The 27,490-nt window shown below is 37.4% G+C and overlaps 1 protein-coding gene across 1 annotated transcript in view; it reads left to right on the top strand.

The window, feature by feature from the left end:
- The window catches only part of bicd1a (bicaudal D homolog 1a), a 102,711-nt gene that overhangs the window by 55,471 nt on the left and 19,750 nt on the right, over positions 1 to 27,490 (top strand). The window contains exons 3-4 of the mRNA XM_066724593.1: positions 22,337 to 22,489; positions 24,027 to 24,467. Coding sequence (XP_066580690.1) covers positions 22,337 to 22,489; positions 24,027 to 24,467 — 594 coding nt within the window. The remainder of the gene's footprint in view (positions 1 to 22,336; positions 22,490 to 24,026; positions 24,468 to 27,490) is intronic.

The raw sequence follows: 27,490 nt of genomic DNA, 5'->3' as shown, positions 1-27,490 counted from the left end.
TTGAGGCGGATGGGCTACAAACAGCAGAAGACCCCACTGGGTACCACTCATCTCCACTACAAATAGGAAAAAGAGGCTACAATTTGCACAAGCTCACCAAAATTGGACAGTTGAAGACTGGAAAAATGTTGCCTGGTCTGATGAGTCTCGATTTCTGTTGAGACATTCAGATGGTAGAGTCAGAATTTGGCGTAAACAGAATGAGAACATGGATCCATCATGTCTTGTTACCACTGTGCAGGCTGGTGGTGGTGGTGTAATGGTGTGGGGGATGTTTTCTTGGCACACTTTAGGCCCCTTAGTGCCAATTGGGCATCGTTTAAATGCAACGGCCTACCTGAGCATTGTTTCTGACCATGTCCATGCCTTTATGACCACCATGTACCCATCCTCTGATGGCTACTTCCAGCAGGATAATGCACCATGTCACAAAGGTCGAATCATTTCAAATTGGTTTCTTGAACATGACAATGAGTTCACTGTACTAAACTGGCCCCCACAGTCACCAGATCTAAACCCAATAGAGCATCTTTGGGATGTGGTGGAACGGGAGCTTCGTGCCCTGGATGTGCATCCCACAAATCTCCATCAACTGCAAGATGCTATCCTATCAATATGGGCCAACATTTCTAAAGAATGCTTTCAGCACCTTGTTGAATCAATGCCACGTAGAATTAAGGCAGTTCTGAAGGCGAAAGGGGGTCAAACACAGTATTAGTATGGTGTTCCTAATAATCCTTTTAGGTGAGTGTATATGCCTGTAATAATATTCCATAAATATCATCCAGATATCTCCATGCTTTACCTGTTCGTTAAATATTAATAACTGCAATAATGCTGTATGTTTACGCTACATCCGCTTTGACAGCAGTGTCACTTGATGCAGTGTTCGTCTCTTAAAAGTTGGGTTCTGTCCATATAGAGAGAGATGCATTAATTTTTGAAAACCTGATATGTCCCAACTTCGATTACAAATTCCTTACATTAGATACACATTAGATACACATTCAATCTGCGGTGAGTGCATTACTGTACGGGCTCCTAGGGTACAGATACACTGTAGGAAAGGATACTTACACGGGTTTATAGGCTGGATCTGGATGTGAGTAAACACTGAATGCTCAACTCGTGAACTGCTGGCTGATATATTTTAACAACAATATGTTTGCTAACCTAATATAAACGGACACTGGATGGCATTACCTTTGCCGTTCTGTTGGATGTACCAGTCTGGAATAAGCAGTTGCTCACTGGTGAGTGCATTTTCTCATTTTGAAATGGAAAGTAGCTGCGAGAGCATTTTCACTGTTTTCTCTGAGATATTTTCTTGATTTAATACAGCAAAAATGTAACCACTCCCACTGTATTGTTGGGCGTGATTAACTACAACTTTAACCAGCTGCTAATAGCAAACTACACAATTGTACATCATGGGATTTACATAAAAAATTTGAAGAGAGTAGCATCTAACTAAACATGAAAGCGCGACTGAGTACAGTGGTGTAGTTTTGTAGTAGCGGCTGTGTGAAAGCTGTGTTTTATTCTCCACGTTGTGCAAGAAAGGAGCTTCGAGAAGGTCGTTTTGCGGTGCAAATCAGGTTAGATTTAATACCGCGATTGTTTAGCAACGTTATGTCAATTCGCAGACATGCGCTAATGCTACTGCAAGCGACTCGCCGTGCGAACATTTTTGATTTATTCCTGCCCAAGTTCTTTTTGGTGTTCAAACAAGTCAAGCAACTGTTACAGTGAAACAGAAGAGCTTTGACAGCAATCCCATCAATTTTAATAATCATCTGAAATATTACACATCTTACACACCGATCAGCCATAACATTATGACCACCTGCCTAATATTGTGTAGGTCCCCCTTTTGCCACCAAAACAGCCCTGACACGTCGAGGCATGGACTCCACTAGACCTCTGAGGGTGTGCTGTGGTATCTGGCACCAAGACGTTAGCAGAAGATCCTTTAAGTCCTGTAAGTTGCGAGGTGGGGCCTCCATGGATCGGACTTGTTTGTCCAGCAAATCCCACAGATGCTCGATTGGATTGAGATCTGGGGAATTTGGAGGCCAAGTCAACACCTTGAACTCGTGATTCATCAGACCAGGCCACCTTCTTCCATTGCTCCATGGTCCAGTTCTGATGCTCACGTGCCCATTGTAGGCGCTTTCGGGAGTGAACAGGGGTCAGCATGGGCACCCTGACTGGTCTGCGGCTACGCAGCCCCATACACAACAAACTGTGATGCAGTGTGTGTTCTGACACCTTTCTATCAGAACCAGCATGCACTTTTTCAGCAATTTGAGCTACAGTAGCTCGTCTGTTGGATCGGACCACATGGGCCAGCCTTCGATCCCCACGTGCATCAATGAGCCTTGGCTGCCCATGACCCTGTCATCGGTTCACTGCTTTTCCTTCCTTGGACCACTTTTGATAGGTACTGTCCACTGCAGACTGAGAACACCCCACAAGAGCTGCAGTTTTGGAGATGCTCTGACCCAGTCGTCTAGCCATCACAATTTGGCCCTTGTCAAAGTCGCTCAGATCCTTACGCTTGCCCATTTTTCCTGCTTCTGACACATCAACTTTGAGGAAAAAATGTTCACTTGCTGCCTAATATATCCCACCCACTGACAGGTGCCATGATAAGGAGATTATCAGTGTTATTCACTTCACCTGTCAGTGGTCATAATGTTATGGCTGATCGGTGTATATAGTGCTGTGTGCAATGTTCCCACGCATCATTAGAAATAAATAAAATCATTACATTTGAAGAAGACGACAAAAATACATTACAATTCAATCCATTGTCATTAATAGTAATTAATTTTAAAAGAATCTGTCCGATTTATCAAAAACATTGGTTGGTTAATTCTGCAGCCGTGACTTGACTTTTACGTGTAGCTCTTTAGCTGATGTATCTGAACTGCTCGACCATTTCTGTCATCCTCAAATCCCTGGTTTGTAAATGAAAGGGGTGGATCGTACCACACAAGGGTACCTAGACCAGTGCATTATTGATTTACTAATCAATAATTTAACTAGTACATGTGTTTGATATTACGTATAATGATGGTACCAAATATGCCTTATATGTAACGAAAAATTCACCACCTAGGGCCTAATTAAATAAAAACTTTGACCCACCCGCTAATAGCAAACTACAAACCTGTACATTATAGAGGTTAAATTTATGATTAGAAGAAAGTGGCATCTAATTGAAAATGAAACCACAACTGAGTACAGTTCTATAGTTTGCTATTAGCGGGTGGGTCACAGTTTTTATTTAATCCCGTTGATAGTTGCCTTGTTCCATGCCATTAAAAAGTTTATAATTATGACTCTTAAATATCATTAAAAGTAATTATTGGTCCTCATGCAAAACCTGCAGGAACCCTGTGTGTGACTTCATGAGAAAAGTCTGTGACATCCTCATTTCAAATAGTGAGCTGATCTTTTACACTACTATAATCAAGCCTTTTAGCTATCATGTAGATATGATGACATCCCGATGTGAGAATAACAGCTAAAAAAACATTTCTGTATAATTTTCTTTAAACAAAGCTTTCATTCATTTTCCTTTGAGAGGGAATTTGGCTTATCAGGTGGCAATAGAACCATAGGTGCTGAAGAATGACCTTCATTATCTTCCTGTTTATGAGATTACTACTGTCTTCAGAGTCTTATCAATGGCATTGCTTGTGTGCTACATCACTGTCACAATAATCAATGCCATCCACCTTACCTATTTTCATTGCTTCCTGGGATCATGTACCATGTGAACAGATGCTCTCGTAAACACAGGTACTTGATTTATATGCCAAAGCTTTTCAGTATTTTGCCAGCAGCTATAACACCTTGAAGCTTTATTTCTTCAGATATCTGGATAACAGTAATGCTAGGCCAGGCTAGTACCTAGCAGAATAAGCAGGGAGATTGAGGAGGTTACCAATATGTTCCGGTTGAATGTCTTTGCTAAGAGCAATAAGGAGCCTTACTTAAGTATACCATCTAGTATGGGGCAGGAATTATCATTTTAACTTTGGTTGCAACTTAGATACATGGTTTAGTTTTTTCCTTGAATATACTGCATATTTAATTATTATACACATGGATAGACAGCAAATGCTGAGTGAAAGAAAAGGTTGATTTATTTTGGGTATGGGTATGTGCTGTGGCATGAGTAGATTGATCAGAAAGTGCATAACATTACTGTAGCAAGGGAAATGTTGATTACTGCATAAATTATAGAATGAATGCTTCTTTTTGTAGAAACACCTTTTACACCTTGCAAAATTCAAACTTAATTATGTCTGATATGCCTTACCAGTGTTTTGCACCATTTTAGAATATCTGTGTAAGTGTATCTGGCTACAACTCTTCTGTGTTAATACAATGGTCATAGTGGTGAGTCGAGTAATAACTTAAATTTTAAAGAAAAACATAGCAACCTTCAGCTAGATAAAATGGCAGGTAGAAAATGACAGGCAAAGATTCAAGTTCTTAAAGCCCTTTTCAGCTAAAAACATTTCATAGATTTCCAGTGTTGCTTTAATACATTTCCTGTTTGTTTGTGTCCAGGGATTCCCTCAGTGTCAAACAGTAAAACAAGAATCTGAATAAAATATCCTTCCTCACTTTCTCATCCTTTGTATTAGAGTTTTGCAAACTGCAGTCCCTTATGGTCTGGTGGTTCCCAAGATCTTTTAAAGTGGTCTGTGTAAAGGTTACATAATTATATATGTAAGAGTACAGCATTAGGGTACTCTATACTCATATGCACTTAGCACAGCAACTTTGAAACATATTAGCTGGAGATGCCTAATCGACTAAGATCATATCTGACATACATTACATTTCCTCAGACTTTACATAGTATAGACAATGAAAATATTAGGCCCATACATTTCAATATGTCTTTCTCTTTTTTCTTACTTTATATGTACTTAAATATATATAACCTTTCTTTCAGAGATTGTAATATATTTCAAATTTCAAAAGAACAATAAAAATGGGATGAAGTACATTTTGAAGAAACTGGACACTTATGAAAGAAATCTACCCATTTGCATGAAGAGAAGAGTATTTGATCAATGCATTCTATTAGTGCTCACATATGGCTGTGATACCTGGTCACAAAAATGCTAGAAAAACAGCAGACAAATACAAAGAAGCATGGAAAGATATGCTTGAAACAACAAGAAGAGATAGAAATAGAAATGAAGGATCAGAGAACAAATAAAAATATGTGACATCATTGAAAGGGTGTAAAAATAGCAATGGGCAAGACACATTGCAAGAAGAACAGATCAAATATGGACGATGGAATCTATCGATTAGATCCCAAGAGTTGAAAAAAGAAGATGACCAGATGGAAGATGGAATAATAAACTTTGCAGGCTTGACATGGAAAAGATAAGCTAAAGATTGAAGCAAGTGGATACATATTGGGGAGGCCTTCTTACAGCAGGTGATCAATATAGGCTGATGATGATATATATATATATCTCCTCTCTTGAAATGTTTAATTCGGGTATAATGTCTAAATGGCAAATATTAAAAAAGATTAAAACAATGGCTTGCAGTGCTAAAAAAAAAAGTTTGATTTATTCTGAAAGGGAGACCATAATCCTTACCAAATCACCCCAATTAACTTGATTTTCCTTTTAGTAATATCATATGAAAAGAAACTATTGATGTTCCTTAAAACATCATTCATCACATTAACATGTAGAAAGAAGTCTGTGGTTGATAGAGATTTATACGCACTTATTGAGTTTAGTTCAATTATATTATTTATAGTGTAGTCTCTGCAGTATTATCCTATGATTCACATAGTCCATCAACAGAGAGGTTTAAAAGCCACTGCTCTCTATGATGTATAGTAATAAAACCCAAAGATCTGCCCACAGGACAATGGTCAATATTGGGTTCATTAGATGTTAGACAGTTATTACAAATTAATGACACTGAATGTTGCACATGAAAAAAAAAAAAAAACATCATCTGCATTTTTATAACAATACATTACTATATTATGAACTTGAAAGCATAATAAGAAGAAAAGAAGAAGAAGAAGAAGAAGAAGAAGAAGAAGAAGAACTTAGTATCCAGTAAGTGTTAATGAATAGCCATGTAAGAGATTTTCACACATGGAATAGAATTGTACAGTCTTTTGAATATCTGGGCTGATTTTCTTTTTTATGTCCTCAACATAAATACTTTTATCACAAAACAAGAAAGCTAGGATATCAGACTGACTTCAGCTTTGTGTTCCTTTTGCCCTGAGGACACAGTTCTGCCACCCGTGTATCATTTATATTAGTGGAGAATTAAATTGAAACAACTCTATTCTATTTGTAACCCTTAAAACAGTATTAGAGAGTGCTGATGGGATAAATAGTGCCTATTGTTGAGATCTAATAAGAGGAATAACAGGAATTTAAACCTATTTATATGTTACTATATCATATGTTTATATGTTTCCCAGAATGCAGCGCTGGCTGTTCACAGTCTCTTCAGGCTTTCAAGTCCAAAATACCTCTCAAAGGGGGCTATAGGACATTGCGCACACAATGGGAAGTGGTGTAGAGCTTATAACAAAGCTGCCGATAAGCCTCTTCACTGATAGGGTTAATTTTTTTTCTGTGTTTGATAAACCATTTTCATATTAAACTACGCCTTTTTCTCTACTGCCAATGTTAGGCACAGACTTATCATTGAAGGGTTGAGAAACTGTTGGTTTCCCAGTAGGCCACAGGTCCCCAGGCTCAAGTAATAACCTAGCCAGGTAGATGTTTGATGTTATTCTTGTCCCTTTGATACCGGGCAGGGTATCTACACTCGGTGCCTTGCATCTTTGGCGCTCTGCCGTATATATATATAATATATAAAATACTTTGCCATATTTCAAATGAACAAGCTGAACATTTAGCCTAACTTGTTTGTTTGGTTTCAAGTTGCTTTATTGACCAAGGGATGTCATCAAGATCCCTTTTGAAGGACTCCAGTAAATTAGCTCCAATGAGGGTAGGTAGTTTTTTATCCACAACTCTTTGTATGTCTTCACTCTCATTCAACTTTCTTTTGTGTGCAGTGGTTTGATTTCCTTATTTAACTTCTACAGTAGCACATGTTGTGAAAGATCTGTTCATCTTAATTGGGATGTGAAATGTGGGAGATGCTCAGAAAAATCACTCCTTCCCTGAACTGAAGATGTATTTGGTTCTGGTAGGGAGTCAGTTGTGCTTAAATAGCATCCTAGTTGTACGAGTTTCAGTGATGCTAACAGATAGAGCACTGATGTTGTGAACTGTATAAATTGCACATCTTTTCCCAGGTGTCTTTGTAGATGCCTATATGTGGTTATATTTATTATCCAGCATTCACTGGCAGAAGTTCTGTGGGTTTGCTCACTGCGTCTTATATCTGCATCAGCAATACTGCAATATATCTCTTGAAGTTTAGGGCCAGTAAATTGGATTTTTCGGGATGTTTATGAAAGTTAAGGTTAGGTAAAACAGCCCTAGCCTTCAGTGTCCTATCTTTAACAGCAGGCTTATTCATTTTCATGAAACATTCTTACTAAAAAAACAAGATTGAACTAAGACTTCTGCTGCTTGGCTACTTGGAGTGATTTACTTCTTCCTTACTTAAGCAGCTCCTATTTTAAGAGGGATTTGAAGTCCTGTGGATATATATAAATATAGAATATTGAACTGAAATTAGAATTCACAATAAATAATTTGGTATAGTAATAGTAACCAGTGACAGTACAATCATATATTTGCTTATGTAGCATGTTCGGTCAGAGCCCCCACTTGGATTTGAACCACCCTCTCTCAGACACACCTCTGAACACCCCACTCTGCACAGTCTCACCTGCAGAGCAACAAACTTGCTATGCCAAAAAATCAATCCTGAGACACAGGGGATTTGTACTCTACTTCATTCAGAGAGGGATTATGTTACCGTGACAAGCTCATCCACTATGATCCCAATTACGGTTAGCATTTCACGCTCAGCCTTGTGGTTGTATTCATTTCCTCCATGGCATTTTTAACTGAACTTTATTGGGGGTCTTAATAAAAGGCTAATGTATATACATGCACAAGAACAGTTGCCTATCAACCAATCTGCATTCATATAATATTTGCTTAATTTTACAAATCAAATAAGTAATGCTGATCACAAGTTTCACCCAATGAGAGGAAGCTGCAGACACATTTGCAAAATACACCGTAATGCAAAACAAACATGTTAGTAATAATTTTACTTTATTTGTGGGGTGTGGGTGGGGGAGGTTTCTGTAAGACTTATCTAATATCCATTCTTCAGCTTACTATCTACATTTTTTTTCTACAATATTGTTTCTTGTAACACTTAGGGGTGTGTCACCATTTGAGGACTCTTAGGGCTGCTTATTTCTTATTTTTCCCTGATTCAAGACTTTTGGTGCAGTGCGTCAGTCAGCAGAAGAAGAGTCTTATATTACCTTTCTACACTGGTCTTGGTTTTGTCATATCTCCTTAATCTAAGAGGGAGGCAACCACTGCAAAGTCTGGATTGCTACATCTCTTAACAAAGTAGCAAAATAATGCAGTATTCTTTAAAAAAAGACTATCTGTAGCTGATGACTGTCTTTCACATAAGAGAAAGGTGTTGTAAGGTGTTTAGAAGTAGTTCACCAACTATTGTCATCCAGTCAGTCACCAATTGTTTTATGTTGACAGTCCAAAAGGGATGATCAAAGTTAAAGCATTTAGCTCTGCAGTTACATCTTTTTTTTGATATGTGGACTACCATGCTGCCATAGTGCTAGAGTTATTAACCTTAATAAATCCTACCACAGGGAATTGGTCCTTGTCTGATTCATTGGTATTGTGTCCAATCATTAGTACAGATTTCCGGGTAAGTGAAGAGGTATGCATTATTGTAGTGGATTTATTCTCCAATATCCAAAGAGATTCAGGATTCCAGTTCGTTGTCAACTCCAGATATTTTATTCAGTGCATACAAGGGAAGAGACACTTATTACTCATGAAGCAATATAAACAACTTTTCAAGAAGTGGCAGAAGTACAGTGGAATATATACATGTACTTTTAATGGGCATTGTTTCAGGGGTCTTTTGTTATTTATGCAAGCAATCAAACAGGAGCTATACCCAGCAATTGTATTTCTGCAGGCCTAACTGGCAAACCTATCTGTAAAAAATAGCTGCTTCCAACTATTCTTTTTATGCAAACCTGGTCTCCAACCTGCCTGCAAGTGAGGGCTACTCACAGCGATTGTGTTTAATCCCAGAGTCCAGTATGTCTTGGTGTGGTGGGGGGGTGATTGCTTGTTGTCATTTTGCTGTTGAGTTGTTCAAGATCGACTCTTTAAGGCTTCAGGTTGGGGACCACTGGCCTATAGGCAGTTGCTAGGTAGTACTGTGTTTTTCAGTGCTTTGAAGATTGAAGCTATGGCCAGATGACAATAAGTTCAAATATTTTATATATCTCTTCTTCATTGTGTTCTTCATTGTCTTCCTTATAAATATCTAAATTTGATGGTGTATGTTGGTGCTTGTCATATGGCACAAACATATACTTTTGTAATATATGCTAGAAATGTATGATTCTTAATCATATTCTGCAATTTACTTTTTGTGTAATGGCAGTATAAACTATTAACTTTGTAAATATATAGAAAGGGGACAAATTTGGCATGTAAATAATATAAGGATAATAAAGTAAAATGAAATATTTTCTTTTTAAGGTTTATAGAGTTTATACTGAAAATAAACAGTAGGTATGTTCGTAAATGAGTCATCAAAGTAGTCTGGCAGTTAGGGAAGCCAAATATTTTTGAATTTCAATGAGTGCAGACAGCATTTGACATTAATTTCAGCTATTTTGCAATTGTGTGATTGGTACACTTCTCTGTAATCAGGAAATGCTTGATAATTGTGGTAGCATTCCAAGAGGCTTGACTGTTTCAAACAAGTGCAGTCCTAGGTATGTACAGCTCTGGAAAAAATTAAGAGACCACTCCAAGTTCAGAAATCAGTGTTAAGTGGTCTCTTAATTTTTTCCAGAACTGTATATAGCACATGACTGAGAATGACTGTTATATGATGAAATTGCTGTAAAGAATGTTCACAAGTTAACCATTTATACACAAAACTTCCTTCCTATAGCTAGCAATGTATGCAGTATTTCAGTATACTAGAACAAAGATGTGTAGCAGTAACAGCAAATCAAAATTCAAACATAATCATGTTCCCTTGATATGACTGAAGCTTTTCTGAATTCCAGAAGTCATAAATTCCACACTCTTTGTGATGACAAGACAGTTAGTGGTTATGTATAGTCTGCCATCATCCGGTATTTTGGTAGCTTTGACTGCAATACCATGGGAAAAATTAAAAAAAGTATGCCCATTAGAAATAAATCCTATTCATAATTTGTCCTTTATGACTTCCTAAACCTGTACATTGTCAGAAAGACTTGTTAATTGGAGAAACTTCAATCCAAATACTTTTTTTTTTGTAAACAGTAATTGTTTAATCCTTTCAGTACATTTCCCAGCATTAGAACCCAATTCAAAGTTTGTAAATGCCTTTTTGTATTTTGTCATCCACATGTTTGCCAAGACTTCACCAAGAGCCTAGCTACTTCAGAATAATGGATGTAAGAAAGATTTGGAAACACTGAAGAAGCAGTTTGGCTCATGAAGGCATTTAGTGCAACACGTCTGTCTGACTTCACATTGTTCTGCTGTTCTATATTCACTTTATAAACCATTCTTTGTAAGAATTAATATCCCAATTGTTGTTTTTATTGTGACTTCTACTTGGCTATCTTCAGTGATCTTTTTCCTCCAGTAGGTTGAGTCAGAAACTGTCAGAAACTCTAAGCTTTCCCACCATTTGTAAATAAAGGTTTGAATCACCCTTTCTGTTGCAATCACAATAGCAGTCATCAGTATGGAAAATGCACCACACAAGTGGGAGGATCTGAGACTTTTTTCAAAGCCACCAATAGGCCTGTCAGTGGGGTGATGTAGAAGCACAGCCCTTTTTCCTGCTTCTTCACCAAACCCCACTGATGTGACGTCCTCATTTGCATCTCATATGAGATGGTCATGAGTAAGGGTCGTGGGTTTAATCCCACTGCTGTTGTACCCCTTACCTAAATCGCTCCAGTAAAACCACAGCTGTATAAATGGGTAGTTGTATGTAAAAATAATGTGAAATATATTGTAACAGTTGTTAGTTGCCCTGGATAAGCCTAATTCTCATGAGACAAGCAAACTTTAGACATTGCCATATTCTGTGCAGGAGCTTAGTTCCTCCTGGAGCCACCCAGCATCTGTGCCCTACTTAATGAAAGAGTGGACACATGCAATTCCTTTCAGGGTGCTGAGACTGCAGGCCTGGAACACTCAGCAGCTCCACCATTGCAACTTTTGGTTCTGGCCGTGGCTGGTCCAGTGAAGGACTATGCATGTCCTAATAACCTGTGCTGAACTACAGAGAAGTCTTACACTGCTGGGGTACAGCCTCTTAGCACTGATTCAGCAATTGCTGCTGGACAATCTTTCCCTACAGCCTGACTGCACCGGTCATCTGATGATAGCTGTATCGAAGGCCAACAAGGGCCCAGTACTCGATGACACCACTCTACCATGCCATACATTTGACCTGGCGTTTGAGGAGATGCTGAGGTGCCCTCAGCAGGAGAGAGAGTCCATGAGACAACAAGCTTAGCTGCTCCCTGGAGCAAAGCCACCCTCCACCATGGTGTTCATCGTAGTTTGGCAAAATCTGTGCGCACACCTGCACGGCCCTCGGCAGCACCCCACGTTTCATGTGCACCTTAGGCTTGGTATCTCTATGGTCTCAGCTGGCCAAAAAAAGGCCGACCATGGATTAAAAATAAAAGTGTTAAAAAACATTTTGTGATGGGATTTAAAAAGACTCAAAGACTCTGATTTCAAATGGAACCGTATTCTAGAAATCTATTAGCCTTTTCATCCCATGTGTAGACAGATTCAGGTGAGGACCCACAGTGCTCTGCAGTGCTATATTGTGGCCAGATGGGATGGGCTTTTCCAGAATAGCAATCCTGACAACCATCAGCAGCTTTGACTTATATTTGAACACTTTGCATATTTGCAAATCATATATTTGAATCTGCATATATTCTGCTCTGGAGAAAAAGTGTTTTTGTAGATTTGTAGAATCTGTCTTATCTGTTATTAAATGTGGTTCTGTATAATATTACGCCTAGTTCCCATTTTCAAATGAGAAGCGAACAAAATTAAAAGAAAATTATGTACAGTGGAAGTGAAGCTTGGTACTAAGAAACTTTCCTGGCAGCTTGAAATTATTTACCCACTCTTTTTACAAAGTAAATTAATAATTGTATGCAGCCAATTTTGAAAGTGAGATTTAAGGTTTCTCACTATATTTGATTTATTGTATACATTTTAAATGCATTTCAGTTCAAAGTCATTTTACATTATGTGTATTCTTGGTTCAGTCAGAAACAGCAGCATTTATGGGAATGTGTGCCCAGACAAGAAGAGAAACCGTCTGCCTTTGGAGGCCACTTTAGTATTTTCATTTCCTGAATTTATTGTGTTCACAGTGTACAAGTTGACAGTAGAGGGCTGCTAATCGTTTTTCATGTATTTTGAAAAATCATATAACATTCTGGGCTGTGTAGCTGATTTATTTGCCAACCTACAATGACGTAGTCCATTTTATTTGAATGACTCTTGACATAGTATTTATAAATAGGCATATCTACTGTACTTAAAAACTCTGTGCTGCAGCTTTGTATCTGGAAGAAGAAAACAAGTATTTTGAATCCCTCTGAAACACTTAAATCTTCTTAAAATGTACTTAAGCTTGGACCCCACATTTTAAAATAGAAGCATTGTGAGAAGCAATAAATAAAATACAATTTTTTAATGCTTTTTGGCTATTGTGTGTTTTACATTTCTACATTGGGAAAAAATTGTTTTGTGAAAGAAGAACTAAAACGATCACAGTTCAGTTAATCTAGATACTGCAGTACTGTACATGAAAACACAACCCATGAAGGTATGGACATTATACAAAGCACAATGATGATGATGTCACATCATTATAATCTGTGAAAAAGCTAAGAGATTCTTTGGTCATTTTTCAGAACAGAAGGTGTCACATGTTCACATATCCCAAGGGCTGCAAGCCAACATGTTACTGCCACACAGAACGGGTATGATTTCCTTATCAAGTGTTTTCCAGTTCAGGTCAAAGCCTGTCTAACCCAGCAATGCCCAGAGCCATGCACCAAAACAAATGTAATTTACCAATTATAAATCAGGAACTGATTATTTAATTAATGTAATGCAAACTAAGACAGTGAATTTATATTTATGTGTTTCAAAAAGTATAAATAATACATGATGGATGGAGTATTTTTTCTAGTAATTCACCTTTGTTATCCCTGCCCTGTAGAGGAAACTACCACAAGTACTACTATAGTGCAAAGTTTTGTTAGAACACTTAAATACAATTGTATTTTTCTTGTTGATTGTTTTCTGCCTGTGTGGTCAAATTTAAATAGTGGACTAGATATTGTAGCCCAGACTAAGACGTGGTCCTTGTATTTGTAAATTTCTGAATATCTCGAAACCCCTTTGCATTAATCTGCAAGCTGAATATGTTACGTCATTGAGACCCACTCTTATAGTACTACAAGTCATAATGTCTGAACATGCATTTATTTATCATTTATTACACTAGCCCCACCATTGATGATGTGACCAATGTATATGCTACAAGTAGAATGTAATGATAACAGGTTATTTTATTCTAATTGTTTGTGCAGTTAATGTGCTAAGCATTTGCCATTTTTGTTCTGTTGATGTTTCAGTGATTGGAGTTACTGAAAGTGTACAAGTACTTAATCACCTAGGTGGGGCTATGATGAGTATACAATTATTAAAATATTCAATAATCCTATGTCTTGATTATTTGAAAAATTGAAAAAATTATCAATAGAATATTTGACTATTTTAATAGTCAAAAGTCATAGCACTATTCATTTCCTTGTCTGCAATGTTGCCGAAATTCCTGTAAAACAGGACATTCATTTCATATTGTGATCATGTCTTAATTATTCTTCAGAGAGGCAATACAATACTCCTGGTTCTGACGAGCGACAGGTTTTAATTCTGTCTGAGCTCTAAATTACTTAATTGAATCAGCTATTAACTTAATTGGCTTCACTGACCACTATTTCCAGGTCTTTAGGTACTGGGGATTTTAAGTTCTCTATAAAACACACTATGACTCTGTCCAGGAGCAAGTCTCACTACATTAGATCAATGTCAATTATGTAATGCATGAATGAGTTATCTGCATGATTGTCTGAGTGCTGTAAGCCCAAAGGAGTCAGTTCTCCTGGCCCTGGTTATAGAGTACCTCAGTGGTTTATAAACCAGTCCTGGAGTACCCCCTGCCCTGCTGTTTTTTGTTCCAAACGAGGTCTTAATTGCTTAATTGAACCTTTAATTGAACTAACAAAGCAATATACTGTTACATTTAGTAATTAAGACCTCGGTTGGAACAAAAACCAGCAGGGCATGGGGTACTCCAGGACCAGTTTGAAAACCGCTGGACTACCTCATCAAAGCTTGTTAAAGTACTGTGCTTTGACACACTGCAGCAGCCACAGCAATAGCTTTCAGACCAGTTTATTGACCAAAGATGTGGCACTGATCATATAATTGTAGTGGAACCATAAACCAGTTTTAGCTTATACAGCCAATTTACAATACATTGAACAGTGACAGCAATTACTTTACTATCTAATGGAGTTTAGGAAGTTATGTAGGGTTTGATAACTGCATGGAATATAAAAGGAACAGGCCTTCTGAGACTGTAGGATACCCTTCCCTTACAGGCATATATAAATCACATCATTAATAGGTTTCACTGCATTAATGAAAATGTTCCTGGATATTTTTTGACATAAGATGTTTAGCAGAAATGTAGGCAATTTAAAAGAATGTCTCACAGCTATGTTTAAGCAAGAAAATTTAACCTTTTTAAGATAATATATCCTCTGTATTGTTGAAAATGCTGATCACAAAATACTATTAATTGTATTGTAACTAACACAGACACAGTCCTGATAAGAAAAATTAAGTGCAGGTCCTCTGCCAGAAGAAAACAAACAAGATAATGTTTGCATAATATTCAAGTCTCACGAGAAATACAATTTCAGGAGTTCCAATAACATCAGCTGTAAATATCCCCAATGAGTACATTTATATTTTAAAAAAGCCCAAAGTAGCCAGCGAGAACAGACTGTTCAATTTGGAGTGAACAGAATTTTTGTTTTGTTCTTTTCAGAAATGATAATGCAAAACTGCAAGTCTTTGTCAACATTTGATCATTGACATGTGTGCAATGTATAGTAGTGTTTACTCACAGTGGAATTGACAGAACTTTCAGGGCTTCCTTGAGATGCTGAAAAACTTCCAAACTTTAGTCTGTGTGCTTAACTAGTAAGTAAGAGTAAATAAGAAAAGTATTAACTTCTGTCCTTATAATATCTTACATATGAATATAATTTACCATATTGAGTGTTTTTTCTTTTTTACTGATTTATTGCCAAGTATTTGAATTTACTGATATATTATTTTCAATAACTCCATCTGAAATACCTGCAGTGGCTCGATTATAATTATCTTCAAATTGAGGGAACAGACTAAGAACTTTTCTTTATGAGCAGCAATTTATTCTCAGTTTTGTTGATGCTGAAGTACTGATATCGTCATACAGGCATACAGTGCATCCGGAAAGTATTCACAGCTCTTCACTTTTTCCACATTTTGTTATGTTACAGCCTTACTCCAAAATGGATTAAATTCATTATTTTCCTCAAAATTCTACAAACAATACCCCATAATGACAACGTGAAAGAAGTTTGTTTGAAATCTTTGCAAATGTATTAAAAATAAAAAAATAAAGTACATAAGTACATAAGTATTCACAGCCTTTGCCATGACATTCAAAATTGAGCTCATGTGCATCCTGTTTCCACTGATCATCCATGAGATGTTTCTACAACTTGATTGGAGTCCACCTGTGGTAAATTCAGTTGATTGGACATGATTTGGAAAGGCACACACCTGTCTATATAAAGTCCCACAGTTAACAGTGCATGTCAGAGCACAAACCAAGCCATGAAGTCCAAGAAATTGTCTGTAGACCGCTGAGACAGGATTGTATTGAGGTACAGATCTGGGGAAGGGTACAGAAAAATGTCTGCAGCATTGAAGGTCCCAATGAGCACAGTGGCTTCCATCATCTGTAAATGGAAGAAGTTTGGAACCACCAGGACTCTTCCTAGAGCTGGCCACCTGGCCAAACTGAGCGATCGGGGGAGAAGGGCCTTAGTCAGGGAGATGACCAAGAACCCGATTGTCACTCTGACCAGAGCTCCAGCGTGTCTCTGTGGAGAGAGGAGAACCTTCTGATCCCCTATCAATCGGCAAGATTTCTGGCTCCCACGTGTCTTTTATACAGGTAACGAGCTGAGATTAGGAGCACTCTCTTAAAGACACCTGTCCACAGAAGCAATCAATCAATCAGATTCCAAACTCTCCACCATGGCCAAGACCAAAGAGGAGAATGAAAGCCACGCCTCAGTAAAAGGCACATGATAGCCCGCCTGGAGTTTGCCAAAAGGCACCTGAAGGACTCTCAGACCATGAGAAACAAAATTCTCTGGTCTAATGAAACAAAGCTTGAACTCATGTCTGGAGGAAACCAGGCACCGCTCATCACTTGGCCAATACCATCCCTACAATGAAGCATGGTGGTGGCAGCATCATGCTGTGGGGATGTTTTTCAGCAGCAGGAACTGGGAGACTAGTCAGGATCGAGGGAAAGATTAATGCAGCAATGTACAGAGACATCCTTGATGAAAACCTGCTCCAGAGCACTCTGAACCTCAGACTGGGGCAAAGGTTCATCTTCCAACAGGACAACGACCCTAAGCACACAGCCAGGATAACAAAGGAGTGGCTACAGGACAACTCTGTGAATGTCCTTGAGTGGCCCAGCCAGAGCCCAGACTTGAACCCGATTGAACATCTTTGGAGGGATCTGAAAATGGCTGTGCACCGACGCTCCCCATCCAACCTGATGGAGCTTGAGAGGTCCTACAAAGAAGAATGGGAGAAACTGCCCAAAAATAGGTGTGCCAAGCTTGTAGCATCATACTGAAAAAGACTTGAGGCTGTAATTGGTGCTAAAGGTGCTTCAACAAAGTATTGAGCAAAGGCTGTGAATACCTATGTACATGTGCTTTTTTTGTTTTTTATTTTTAATAAATTTGAAGAGATTTCAAACAAACTTTTCATGTTGTCATTATGGGGTATTGTTTGTAGAATTTTGATGAAAATAATTAATTTAATCCATCTGGAATAAGGCTGTAACATAAAATGTGGAGAAAATGAAGCGCTGTGAATACTTTCTGGATGTACTGAACTACCTTAACTAATTAAACCAAGTTTACCTTGACTTATTTAAGGTAGAGGGAGAATCCATCAGACTTTGTAGTTCTGAACACTTTGCAGTAGTTGCACTTGTTTGGATTGTTTCAGAATTTCCAAGGCTTGAGCAAAACGAACCCATATTTAAGAAATTGAATTTTACTGCTGTGTTGGAATACAGATTTGCACTGAAGGTAAGTGTATAAATACTAGCATACAGTATTATTGCAGTTTTATAGAGAATTATGACTTACCAGTGTTTTGGACAACATATTTTGTAGCTATACACAATATAGCTATATGCATATAACATAAAATCAATAACTTCAAAGGGCCGTTTGCAATTTACAAAATTATATATGATATATTGCCACACTGTATTTTTGATTGGTTAAAGCATTGTAAGAGAGTATTATTCTGGAGGTTGGCACTGCAAGAGACCCAAGTAATGCAAGAGAGAAATTCCCGCTAAATGTTTATATGCTCATATTTCTGCTTTTGTGTCTGTGTTACTCATGTGCAGGTCCTGACTTTGCAGCTGCCACAATCGACATGCTTTGCTCTGTGCCAGATTCATCATTAATCAACAGCTCCTTAGCACTGCACGGGCTTCATTACACTATAAAGTGTGCCTGAGCCCTGTGTTTATGAACTCAACATTTTTGCGCCTTGCTATGCAGCAGAGTAAACTAAAAATGTAAAGTGGCAATTAACACCTAATGCTTTTTATTTTTGTATATGCTTTAATATCACACCAATATTCAAGACAGTTTGGAATCCATTGATTGTGAAGCCAAGTGCAGTTCACCTAAATTTAGGAATAGTAAGTTTAATATTTGTTCTCTTTCTAAGTGACTTTTAAACACAAGAATGGAGAGCTTCTCAGAGACACTGGAAGAGAATTCATAGGCACTAAGCTGAAGAAAACCCTATCACCCTATGATGCCTTGTCTTAGGTTTTCTCAACAGACCTGCTACACAACCAGAGTTTAGAGTTTGGGATTAGGAATACTAGTTAAGATGGTCTTTAAGATGGCAGGAGGACATGAGGGAGATTTTAGGCAAGAAAAGGAGACAAATTATTGATTTTAATATATACCAACTATATTATAATGGTACTTGAACTGGCAGCTTTATATTAAGTTTATACCCTTGTAAGTTTCTGTTTCAGTTTCTAAGAAAATCAGGGACATACAGTCTGAAAATTCTAGCCTGTGCCCCAAAGGTTACTCCTTTCTGTTTTTCTACGTTTATGTCAAGAGGAAGTGGAACAATGTAATCAGACAGTGCCAGCAATCACAACAATCACAAATGTATTTTTTCATACTACACTACAAACTCATCTGTCGCATCTTAAGCCTCTGCCAAATAAGGCATGCATACACTGTCAAGATTGCTCCACAACCATGATGGACGTTAGTAATGGATAAAGTGGAGATTACTAACTTGTGATCTAAACTCAAGATTACTTTTTTGTCAGAACAATAGCTTAAAGAGCTGTTATTGCTTTTTGAACTCTTCCTCTTGTAAGATTGCTTTGAGTTAAAATCATGTACTACCCAGCCTCATTTGAAACTGAATGAGGAATCTCAGTGTGCTAGTAAAAATGCTGACATAATAAGCACTTTAGTCATAATTCCAGGTGCTATAAATAAATTGTGCTTTAAAGATTGATCTTCAGTAGGTTTCTTTCTGTCTAACAGAAGCAGACAGCTCCAGACTTTCTTTTTGGTAGAGTGCCTCAGACAGCAGTAAATAATCCAAGAAGCAAGAGAAGTGTATGTTGGTCATTATTAATATTGAAGAGCCTGGTCTTATTCATCGCCCTGCAGTTATATGCCAGGCACTGCATCTGCTCAGATTTTTCTGCATTGTTAGCAATAAAATAAGTAGTTTCAGATTTCAATATTTATATAGATATAGAAAAAGCTGAGATTCCCATTGGCCTTTAACTGCCCAATATACCCCTTATATATTTCATGTGTGATCTTTTCCAGACACCAGGTCTGGATGTGGCTCTTTCCTGTTTTTATCAGTCTCAAGAGACACAGCTAATAATTCTTATATTCTAGATAATATATTCTTATATATTATCAGTCAGTCTGTACAGTAATCAAGAGTTGCTTGTTTGTAGGAATAGATACAAGCACTGGATTGTTCTGGTACTTAATTTCTTTCCACTCGAATTCAGTTGCACTCACTTGTTCCAAATAGGCAGATTTGCAGGATTTATACATATTGTTTCAGGTATTTCGAGCTGTAGGGCAACACCATGGATTTTGTAAGCTGGTTAATTTATTTTGACTACATTTAGGTACATAGATGTCTGAAATTAAAATCCAATTAAAATCCTGCAAATATAATCCTTTCTGTTGTCTGGAGGTTAATTGTAAGCTTCTGGAACTTGTATAAAGACTTCCAAAGCTCCCTTGTTTTAATGGGTTGTAAGAGGAGGTTTAACACAGAAGCAATCCATTAGTAGCATTCATCGTCCTGGTCAAAGTTAGAGGTTAGGTTTGAAATTTGCAGGCAAAAGGTTATTAACCTCCACAAGTTACTGGGTAAAGCAATTCACAAGAAGCTCAGCCTACCAGTTTCTACTATATTGTCCATCATCAAGTTTAGAACTACTGGAACAGTCACTACCTTGCCAGGAAAAGGATGCAAGACTATTTTACCACTACTTTCTTTGAGTGGTTTGGGAGGCAAATTCATAATCCAAGAGCAATAATTGGAGATTCTCCAAGAGAGTCTGGCATCATCACAATACAGTGTTTCAAAAAGTAACATTTGACATTGGTTGCATTAATCTGGTGGTTTTATTGGCAGAGTTGCAAAGAAGAAGCCTCTTCTGACAGCACAACACACAAAAAGCATTACATTTTGCCAAACTGTATCTCAGTGACACCTGGGACTGTATTTTATGGTCAGGTGAGACGACATAAAATTAGAATAGAATAGAAAGCCTTTTAGTGTCAAAAGAGCATGCACAAATCTCTGGTTGTAGTGACATGAATAAATGTGAACCTAGTATATATAAAAAAAAAACACTGTATTATTTGTAAAACATGTAAAGTTAAATGTACAGTGTTGTTAGTATTAAATATAGTCTATATACAAAAGGACTAGGTCCCTCTGCTGGAGCTTTCATGCCTCAGCAGGCTCATACCACAACTACCAACATCTGCACCTGCAACAATGACAAACCCTACACAAGAACAATGGACTCCTTTCTACTGTGTAGTGTACTGTATAGGAAATGCAGGAGGGCACTTGTGGAGTATTGTGTTAATCGACTATCTGGCCTTGACCTAATTTTGTCTGAAAACCCGACTTGGATACCAATCTTGGAATGGACCCCGACCTCGAACCAAAAACAATGATAACTCAATGATAAAGTGTTAAGTCCTCATAGAAAATTCTGATGTATGTGTTCTGATTTCTTAAATCTATTAAGACAGACAACTCTCCAATTGAAAAGTAAAACAATATAAAGTTAATTCCTATATTATACAAAGCAATATAGCAAACTCGTCAGTAGTTTAAGAATGAATTGATGGCTGCTGTGTGTAGATAACCTTTCTGTGAAGACAGTTGAATGTTTTTTCAGGTTTAAAGGATCTGGGAAGGGGAGTTTAATTACTCCAAAGATTCTAGACAATGAACCAGAGAAAGCAGAATTAATTAAAGATATTATTTTGCTTGAGCACCATAAACAACCCATACCCATCTGTTTGAATTTGTCGATATACAAAGTAAATGCCAGGCAGGTAAACAAGGTTACAAGCTCATATTTGGTCTTATAAATTAATTTGGATGTGCAATAGAGTCTGTCCAAAACCTTCAATAGGAATTCAAGGATAAGTTAGTCAAAATCTAAAAAAGCACATCAGGTTATGAATTGTTTTGTTGTATTAGATGCATTTGCATGTAGTGTATCAAAATGTGTCAAAAAAGGCATTCCCAGGCTTTTTAATTAAAGATCAGTTTTTTATCTTATGAAAAAGTCTTACTGTGATGAGATTGTTTTCTTCTTTCTTTGTGGTGAATCCACTACTAATTAATTCTGAAAAATATGATTAATTACTGAACAGTAATGTGAAATTCTGAAGCCCAGTGTTCTTGCATGTGAAACTATCTTCTGAATAAATTCCAAGCTAAAATAATTCCTTTTGCTCAGAACTAGTGAAATTATAATGGTGGTTACTCTATAGTAAGAATAATCAAATATTAGTCTGAGATGAATCATTGTTGTCTGTTGCAATGGTTAAAACGTTATGTACAGTGATTACTTTAGTAACCTTTTGTCTTATCTACAGGATATAATGTACTATATATCGCTCTATTATAAATTGTGACTCCTACTTCATTGATGATGTAATTTAATTATTATTTTAAGTACTGATACCTGGGAAAGCAAATTCGTATCTTCCCTAAGTTAATTGATAATTGTTATTCCTTTGCATAGAATAAATAAGTCCCTCGCAAGCAATGTATTAATGACTAGGAGTGTGTACAACTTCAAATTCTTAGTGTTTATTTTAACAATTATTGTCATGCTCCAGCAGGATAATGGTAAATCACATCAAACAAATATCAAAGAAGAGACCAAACATATTATCATCTGGGGGGTTACACCACGCCAGACAGCAATATAAGGGTCGCTTGCATGCCTCCTAGCCTTCCCCCAAAATAATTCATTTCAGTTGTACCTAGCCAACTAGAGGGACCACTTTGGGCAAAGACCTGGCAATATCTGACTGGCTTCGTGCTCTGTGTTTTAGGGTCACGAGATGCTGGAACTTCAGAGGACGCGCATGAAGGAGGAGATCCGGGAGTACAAGTTCCGAGAGGCCCGACTGTTACAGGACTACACCGAGCTGGAAGAGGAGAACATTATGCTGCAGAAACTGGTCTCCACTCTCAAACAGAATCAGGTCAGCCCACAGTCCTTACATTTACCTTCGTTTTCATCGCACTGGTGTTAAAGAAAGGTCAGCACAAAATAAAAGCCCATAAAACTATTAGATTCTGTCAGACAGATGCCCATTATACTGTAGTTGTTGTTATAAACTATGTAAAATATTATCTTTACAGGGTAAATAAAATGTCAGTCTTAAAATAAATACTAAATCAATAATTGGACATTTTGTTTTACTACTATTTCACTGAAAATTAATTTTAAATGTAACATTTTCCTTGGTTAATATTCATATCTTATATAGCACTGTTCTTTGTATAGTTACACAATCCATCCCACAAGTCAAGATACATTAGGTCCAGTGTTTAGCATACAAATCTCTGCTGCCCTTTTCTGTGCCCAGAACATTTGCTTTAATTCATTTTTTACCATAAACACAAAACTGCAAGTAAGATAGTCACACAGTAACTGGGCTATGATTTATGGCTGCTGAGCACAACTTACAGGCATTATATACACTTATTTCCAGATCCAGAGAAAAGAAGCATAGTAAAATAAATATAATCATAATATATATTTTTTTAATTACTTGGATTTTGATGCACCATCACCAACTCGATCCACATTCCAATAACCATCTTTTGACTGTTTTAAATATTAAATCTTTCACTACTATTCATTTACCTGTGTATAATTACCTTTATCCAACAAATCATAATTTTGCTACATTCCCTGACATTAAGGGTGGTTCACAATCTTGTTATTAGTCTTAGTCACAAATTAAAGTGAATGGCAGCATTTGTGACAGCCATAGGTTTGCATTATATTTTATTGTTATACAATAAATAAATAAATACATATATATATAAATCAATCAATCAATACATAGAAAACATAGGTTGTTTCAGGCAACCTATGTCTTGAAAGCCATTCCTTGCAATTGTTATTGCACAATCATACATCAATATTTTTTTTCTACATTTTTTGTTCTGTTTCCTTTCCAATTTCTATTGTTCTTACCTTTGATTTATAGGATTATGTCATCCCCTGCAAGCCAAGATAATTATTTCAGGACATCACATAATACCCCCAAGGATATTAATGGTGCACCATTTGTACATTTTATTATTGTTTTCTTCAAAACCTGCAAAAAGTGAAGGTATATTACAAAGGAGGACACCTGAATTTAATCCCAGTTTACACTACTAAAAATCAGGGGGTTCCCACAAAAAACAGATGAGGTCTGTTCACTTCCCAAACTTTAAAAAAATGAAAAACTCTAACCAGAAAATATCATGTTTGCATGTGATTTGAAGCAATGAACATGAATACACAATCCTCTTGCACAAATATTACAGTAAAACTGACATGTTTACACTCTCAAAAAAGTAAGAGGACCTCCTGTAATAAAGGTTCTCACAATGTCAGTAGCAATAATAATAAAAACAAAAGATTTTTATTTCCATGCAATCGTACTTCAGATGGTCTGGACAGGACCTTTCAGCTGTATTATTCTTTGCTTATCATACAGCTGTCTCTGTCTCTTTCCTCAGGTGGAGTATGAAGGCCTCAAGCATGAGATCAAGTGCCTGGAGGAGGAGACGGTCCTGCTAAATAGCCAGCTGGAGGATGCCATCCGCTTAAAGGAGATTGCCGCTAGCCAGCTGGAGGAGGCCCTGGACACGCTGAAGAATGAGCGGGAGCAGAAGAACAACTTGCGCAAGGAGCTCTCCCAGTACATCAGCATGAGTGACAGCATGTACAACAACCACCTCAGCATCTCTGTGGATGGCCTCAAGTTCAGCGAGGAAGCCAATGGCACACCCAACAATGATGACAAGTGCAACGGCCATGTTCATGGCTCCCTGGCCAAGCTCAATGGCGACTACCGTGCTTCCACAGCCAGAAAGGGGGAGGCCTTGCACCCTGTCTCAGACCTCTTCAGTGAACTCAACCTCTCGGAGATGCAGAAGCTTAAGCAACAGCTCCTACAGGTGGGTGCAACTGGAATGGTTTGTATAGACCAGTTTTATGCTATATACTCAACAAATTTCTGCAGCTATTAGTGGCTGTCATTTGAACACCCCTTGAGACACAGAAGTAAAGAGACTCTTAAGAGAAGTTATCCAAAATTCAGGCCCAGATCCTGCAAGAATCCATCACCTGCTACAGGCCTGCAAAAGACTGTTATTGCTCCCAGGTAAGCAGAATATATGTAAAAAGAATGAGGAATGAGGAAGATTTTGAGCAGCCCCTTCATCAAAGGATTTAGGAAAGCCCAGAATGTTGACACCTATGGGGAATGCCCTAACACATATTTAATTTGGTTTCACTTTCTTTCTGGGGCTTCTCTCACCATGAGCCCCCACACTGCAGGAACTGAAAGTCATACAAAAGAAAATAAAACCCTGAGCCTTTCAAGTAAGTCTTCTTTAACCCAAAAGGCCAGTAAAATCAGTGTGTACAAAAGGTATTACTGGAAATAGAATTGGAGGATAGACTCAATGGGGCTAGGCAGAGATCAATTGGAATTAAGTCTGCCCGTTCTTGATAAACTTCCCTCAGTAATTCTCATGCCTTGCCTTCAGTCAGTGCATTTATACAGGTTTGCAGAAACATATTAGCATAATTCAATAGAGAGTTTTAAAAAGAATCACCTAGAACAACAACATATGTCTAGTCATGTAAATACTATTCCAAACACATACTGCATTCTCTGCATTCACAACCTGCTATTGATCTGAAGACTACTGCACAGAGCTGTAGGGTAATCTTTGCCTAATTCCCATCAGTGCCCCAGGACGAAGGCAAGTCCTCTCCTGATAGGAACACACTCTTCTGCCTTTAGCTGGGGAAAGGCAAGACTGATTCTGATGTCATCGTAGGTAGTTTGCCATGGTGCAGAAGTTATAAATAGAATGTATGTGACAATTAAATCAGCAGTTTATTAGAAAGGTCATCTGGTTTTAAAGGGAGGCTGAGCCTTAAATTATACTGACAGGATATGGACATAAAACACTGCAGCTGATGTCTCATAGTTAGTCATCTTAGCTGTTGCACTTCATGAGTTCTTTAAGTGTGCCAGTCAAATAATAAAGCAGAGCACCATTAACTTCCTGCAACAAGGGAGCCAGATGTCAGCATAAGATATTGCCTTAATTGCCTTTAAATATATATTAAACAACACATAATCTTTATCAGAAGAAATCTTCCCATCCCATCCCAAAAAGAATCTCCCATCCTTTTGAATCTGTGCTTTTTTAAATATAGAGTGTTATCCAATGACATTAAAAGCTAAATGTTCTAGGATTTAATTAAAAACAGGTTTACAATTGCTTACTAAATGGATGACCATTAAAGGGATTATAAATAGGTGTTTTTAATTTATCAGCTTCCAAAATTCTATGACATTTCAAAAATGAATTCCTTCAAATGAATCAATCTGATATAATGTATTTGTGTTGTTTTTGCACACCATATTTACTATAGGAATTTGGCTTAATTGTAGTGAGCTGGAAAGAAAATCAGATTTTTTTAATATAATCAATTTACTAATATAAACTTTTGGCACTCTTTAAAAGTTCTGATGTATCCTTACTAAGAATATATTAATCTATTCCTATTGAAGGCATCTCGCCAATAACATTTTAGGTTTTTTTTTTCTCAACTTTCATTACAGCTCTCTAGTGATTGTGTGGATGTTAAATTATTAAGGGTGTAAGTGTTGTTGCATCTCACCAGTCCTGCCTCCTGGCCTGTCTGTCTGCCTGCCTGCCTCTGCTGCACTGTGGTTCAGGCTACCAACCCCCTTCAGCAAGCTGTCATGACAATTTAAATGATTTACTGCAGCAGGCCAAGTCTTAATATCACTGCCTTTTAAAAGGCCTCTTCTGGAATATCAAAACAAAGGATGTGATTGAACATGACACATATAAACAGGAAGTATACATGAGTACTTTTGGGACCTTTGAAAGCTAATTACAAAACATAGTTCTCCTTATTTCACATCATATTACTTTATTTTTTATATTCGTATATTTTACCCCCACAAAAACTCATCTGAAACATATGCAGTGTCAGGATTAGTTTTTGGAAATTGTATTTACATTGCATACAGTGTGAGCAGACACATAGGTGTATCCATTTGTATGGCTGATTTGTTTACAGCTCCTTCATCCAACACATTAAAGTGAAATACGAAGAAATAGAGTTCCTCGCACATTCTGCCTGTTCAATTTGATTCACTGTTGTAGCAAGCAGGGCTTTTACATTCCCTTCCACTCAGAAAAATGAATATGATGTGAAACTATGATATTTATGCTGGGTAAGCAAATCCTTTAATGACATCGGAAGTCCACTAGTGTTGAATCCTCTCATCTCTGAATGTTTTTTATTACTAAAATAATGCAATGTGCCAGTCATGATGCCCATCCACTGAGCCACTTATAAGTAAGATTTTTCTGCTTTTGCTTACTTGGTCCTCTTCCAGTTACCAATCAATACCATTTCACAGTCTCAGGTGTGACTTACTGGATGACTGCCTCCTTTAATGCAGTGACTAATCAAAAACAATGAACGATGTTTTAGTTAAATTACAGAAAACTCTGCAGTGCGTGGTTGTTTATTTGGAGCATGTCAGCCAAAATGAGTCAGCATTACCAGTTTCCACATCACGGGTTTGGTCAATAAACATCATTGCCCAAAAAGAGATGAAAACAACATTTTGAGAGGAGATTATATAGCACTTACCCCAGGCTGTATGTGAATAGGTTATAACATAGAAAGTATGATCATATTTCATTTCCACAAAAAATGTGTTTGGTTTATGACCGTTGATTCTTTCAAGGTACAATGCCCAGGGTACTTCAGCTGTCTGGTTCAAATTCAGCTGAGGGTCATTTAATATTTAAATTCAGTTAATTTTGCCTATGTTTCTCCCAAAAAAAAGAGAACCTCAGAAAGAAAATCCTGATGAAAGGAACCTTTAAATACAGCTTGTATGTGTTCAGTATCAGTG

This window comes from Amia ocellicauda, chromosome 15 (genome assembly GCF_036373705.1).
Source record: "Amia ocellicauda isolate fAmiCal2 chromosome 15, fAmiCal2.hap1, whole genome shotgun sequence".
NCBI lineage: Eukaryota > Metazoa > Chordata > Actinopteri > Amiiformes > Amiidae > Amia > Amia ocellicauda.
This window is presented reverse-complemented; position numbering and strand designations above follow the sequence as displayed.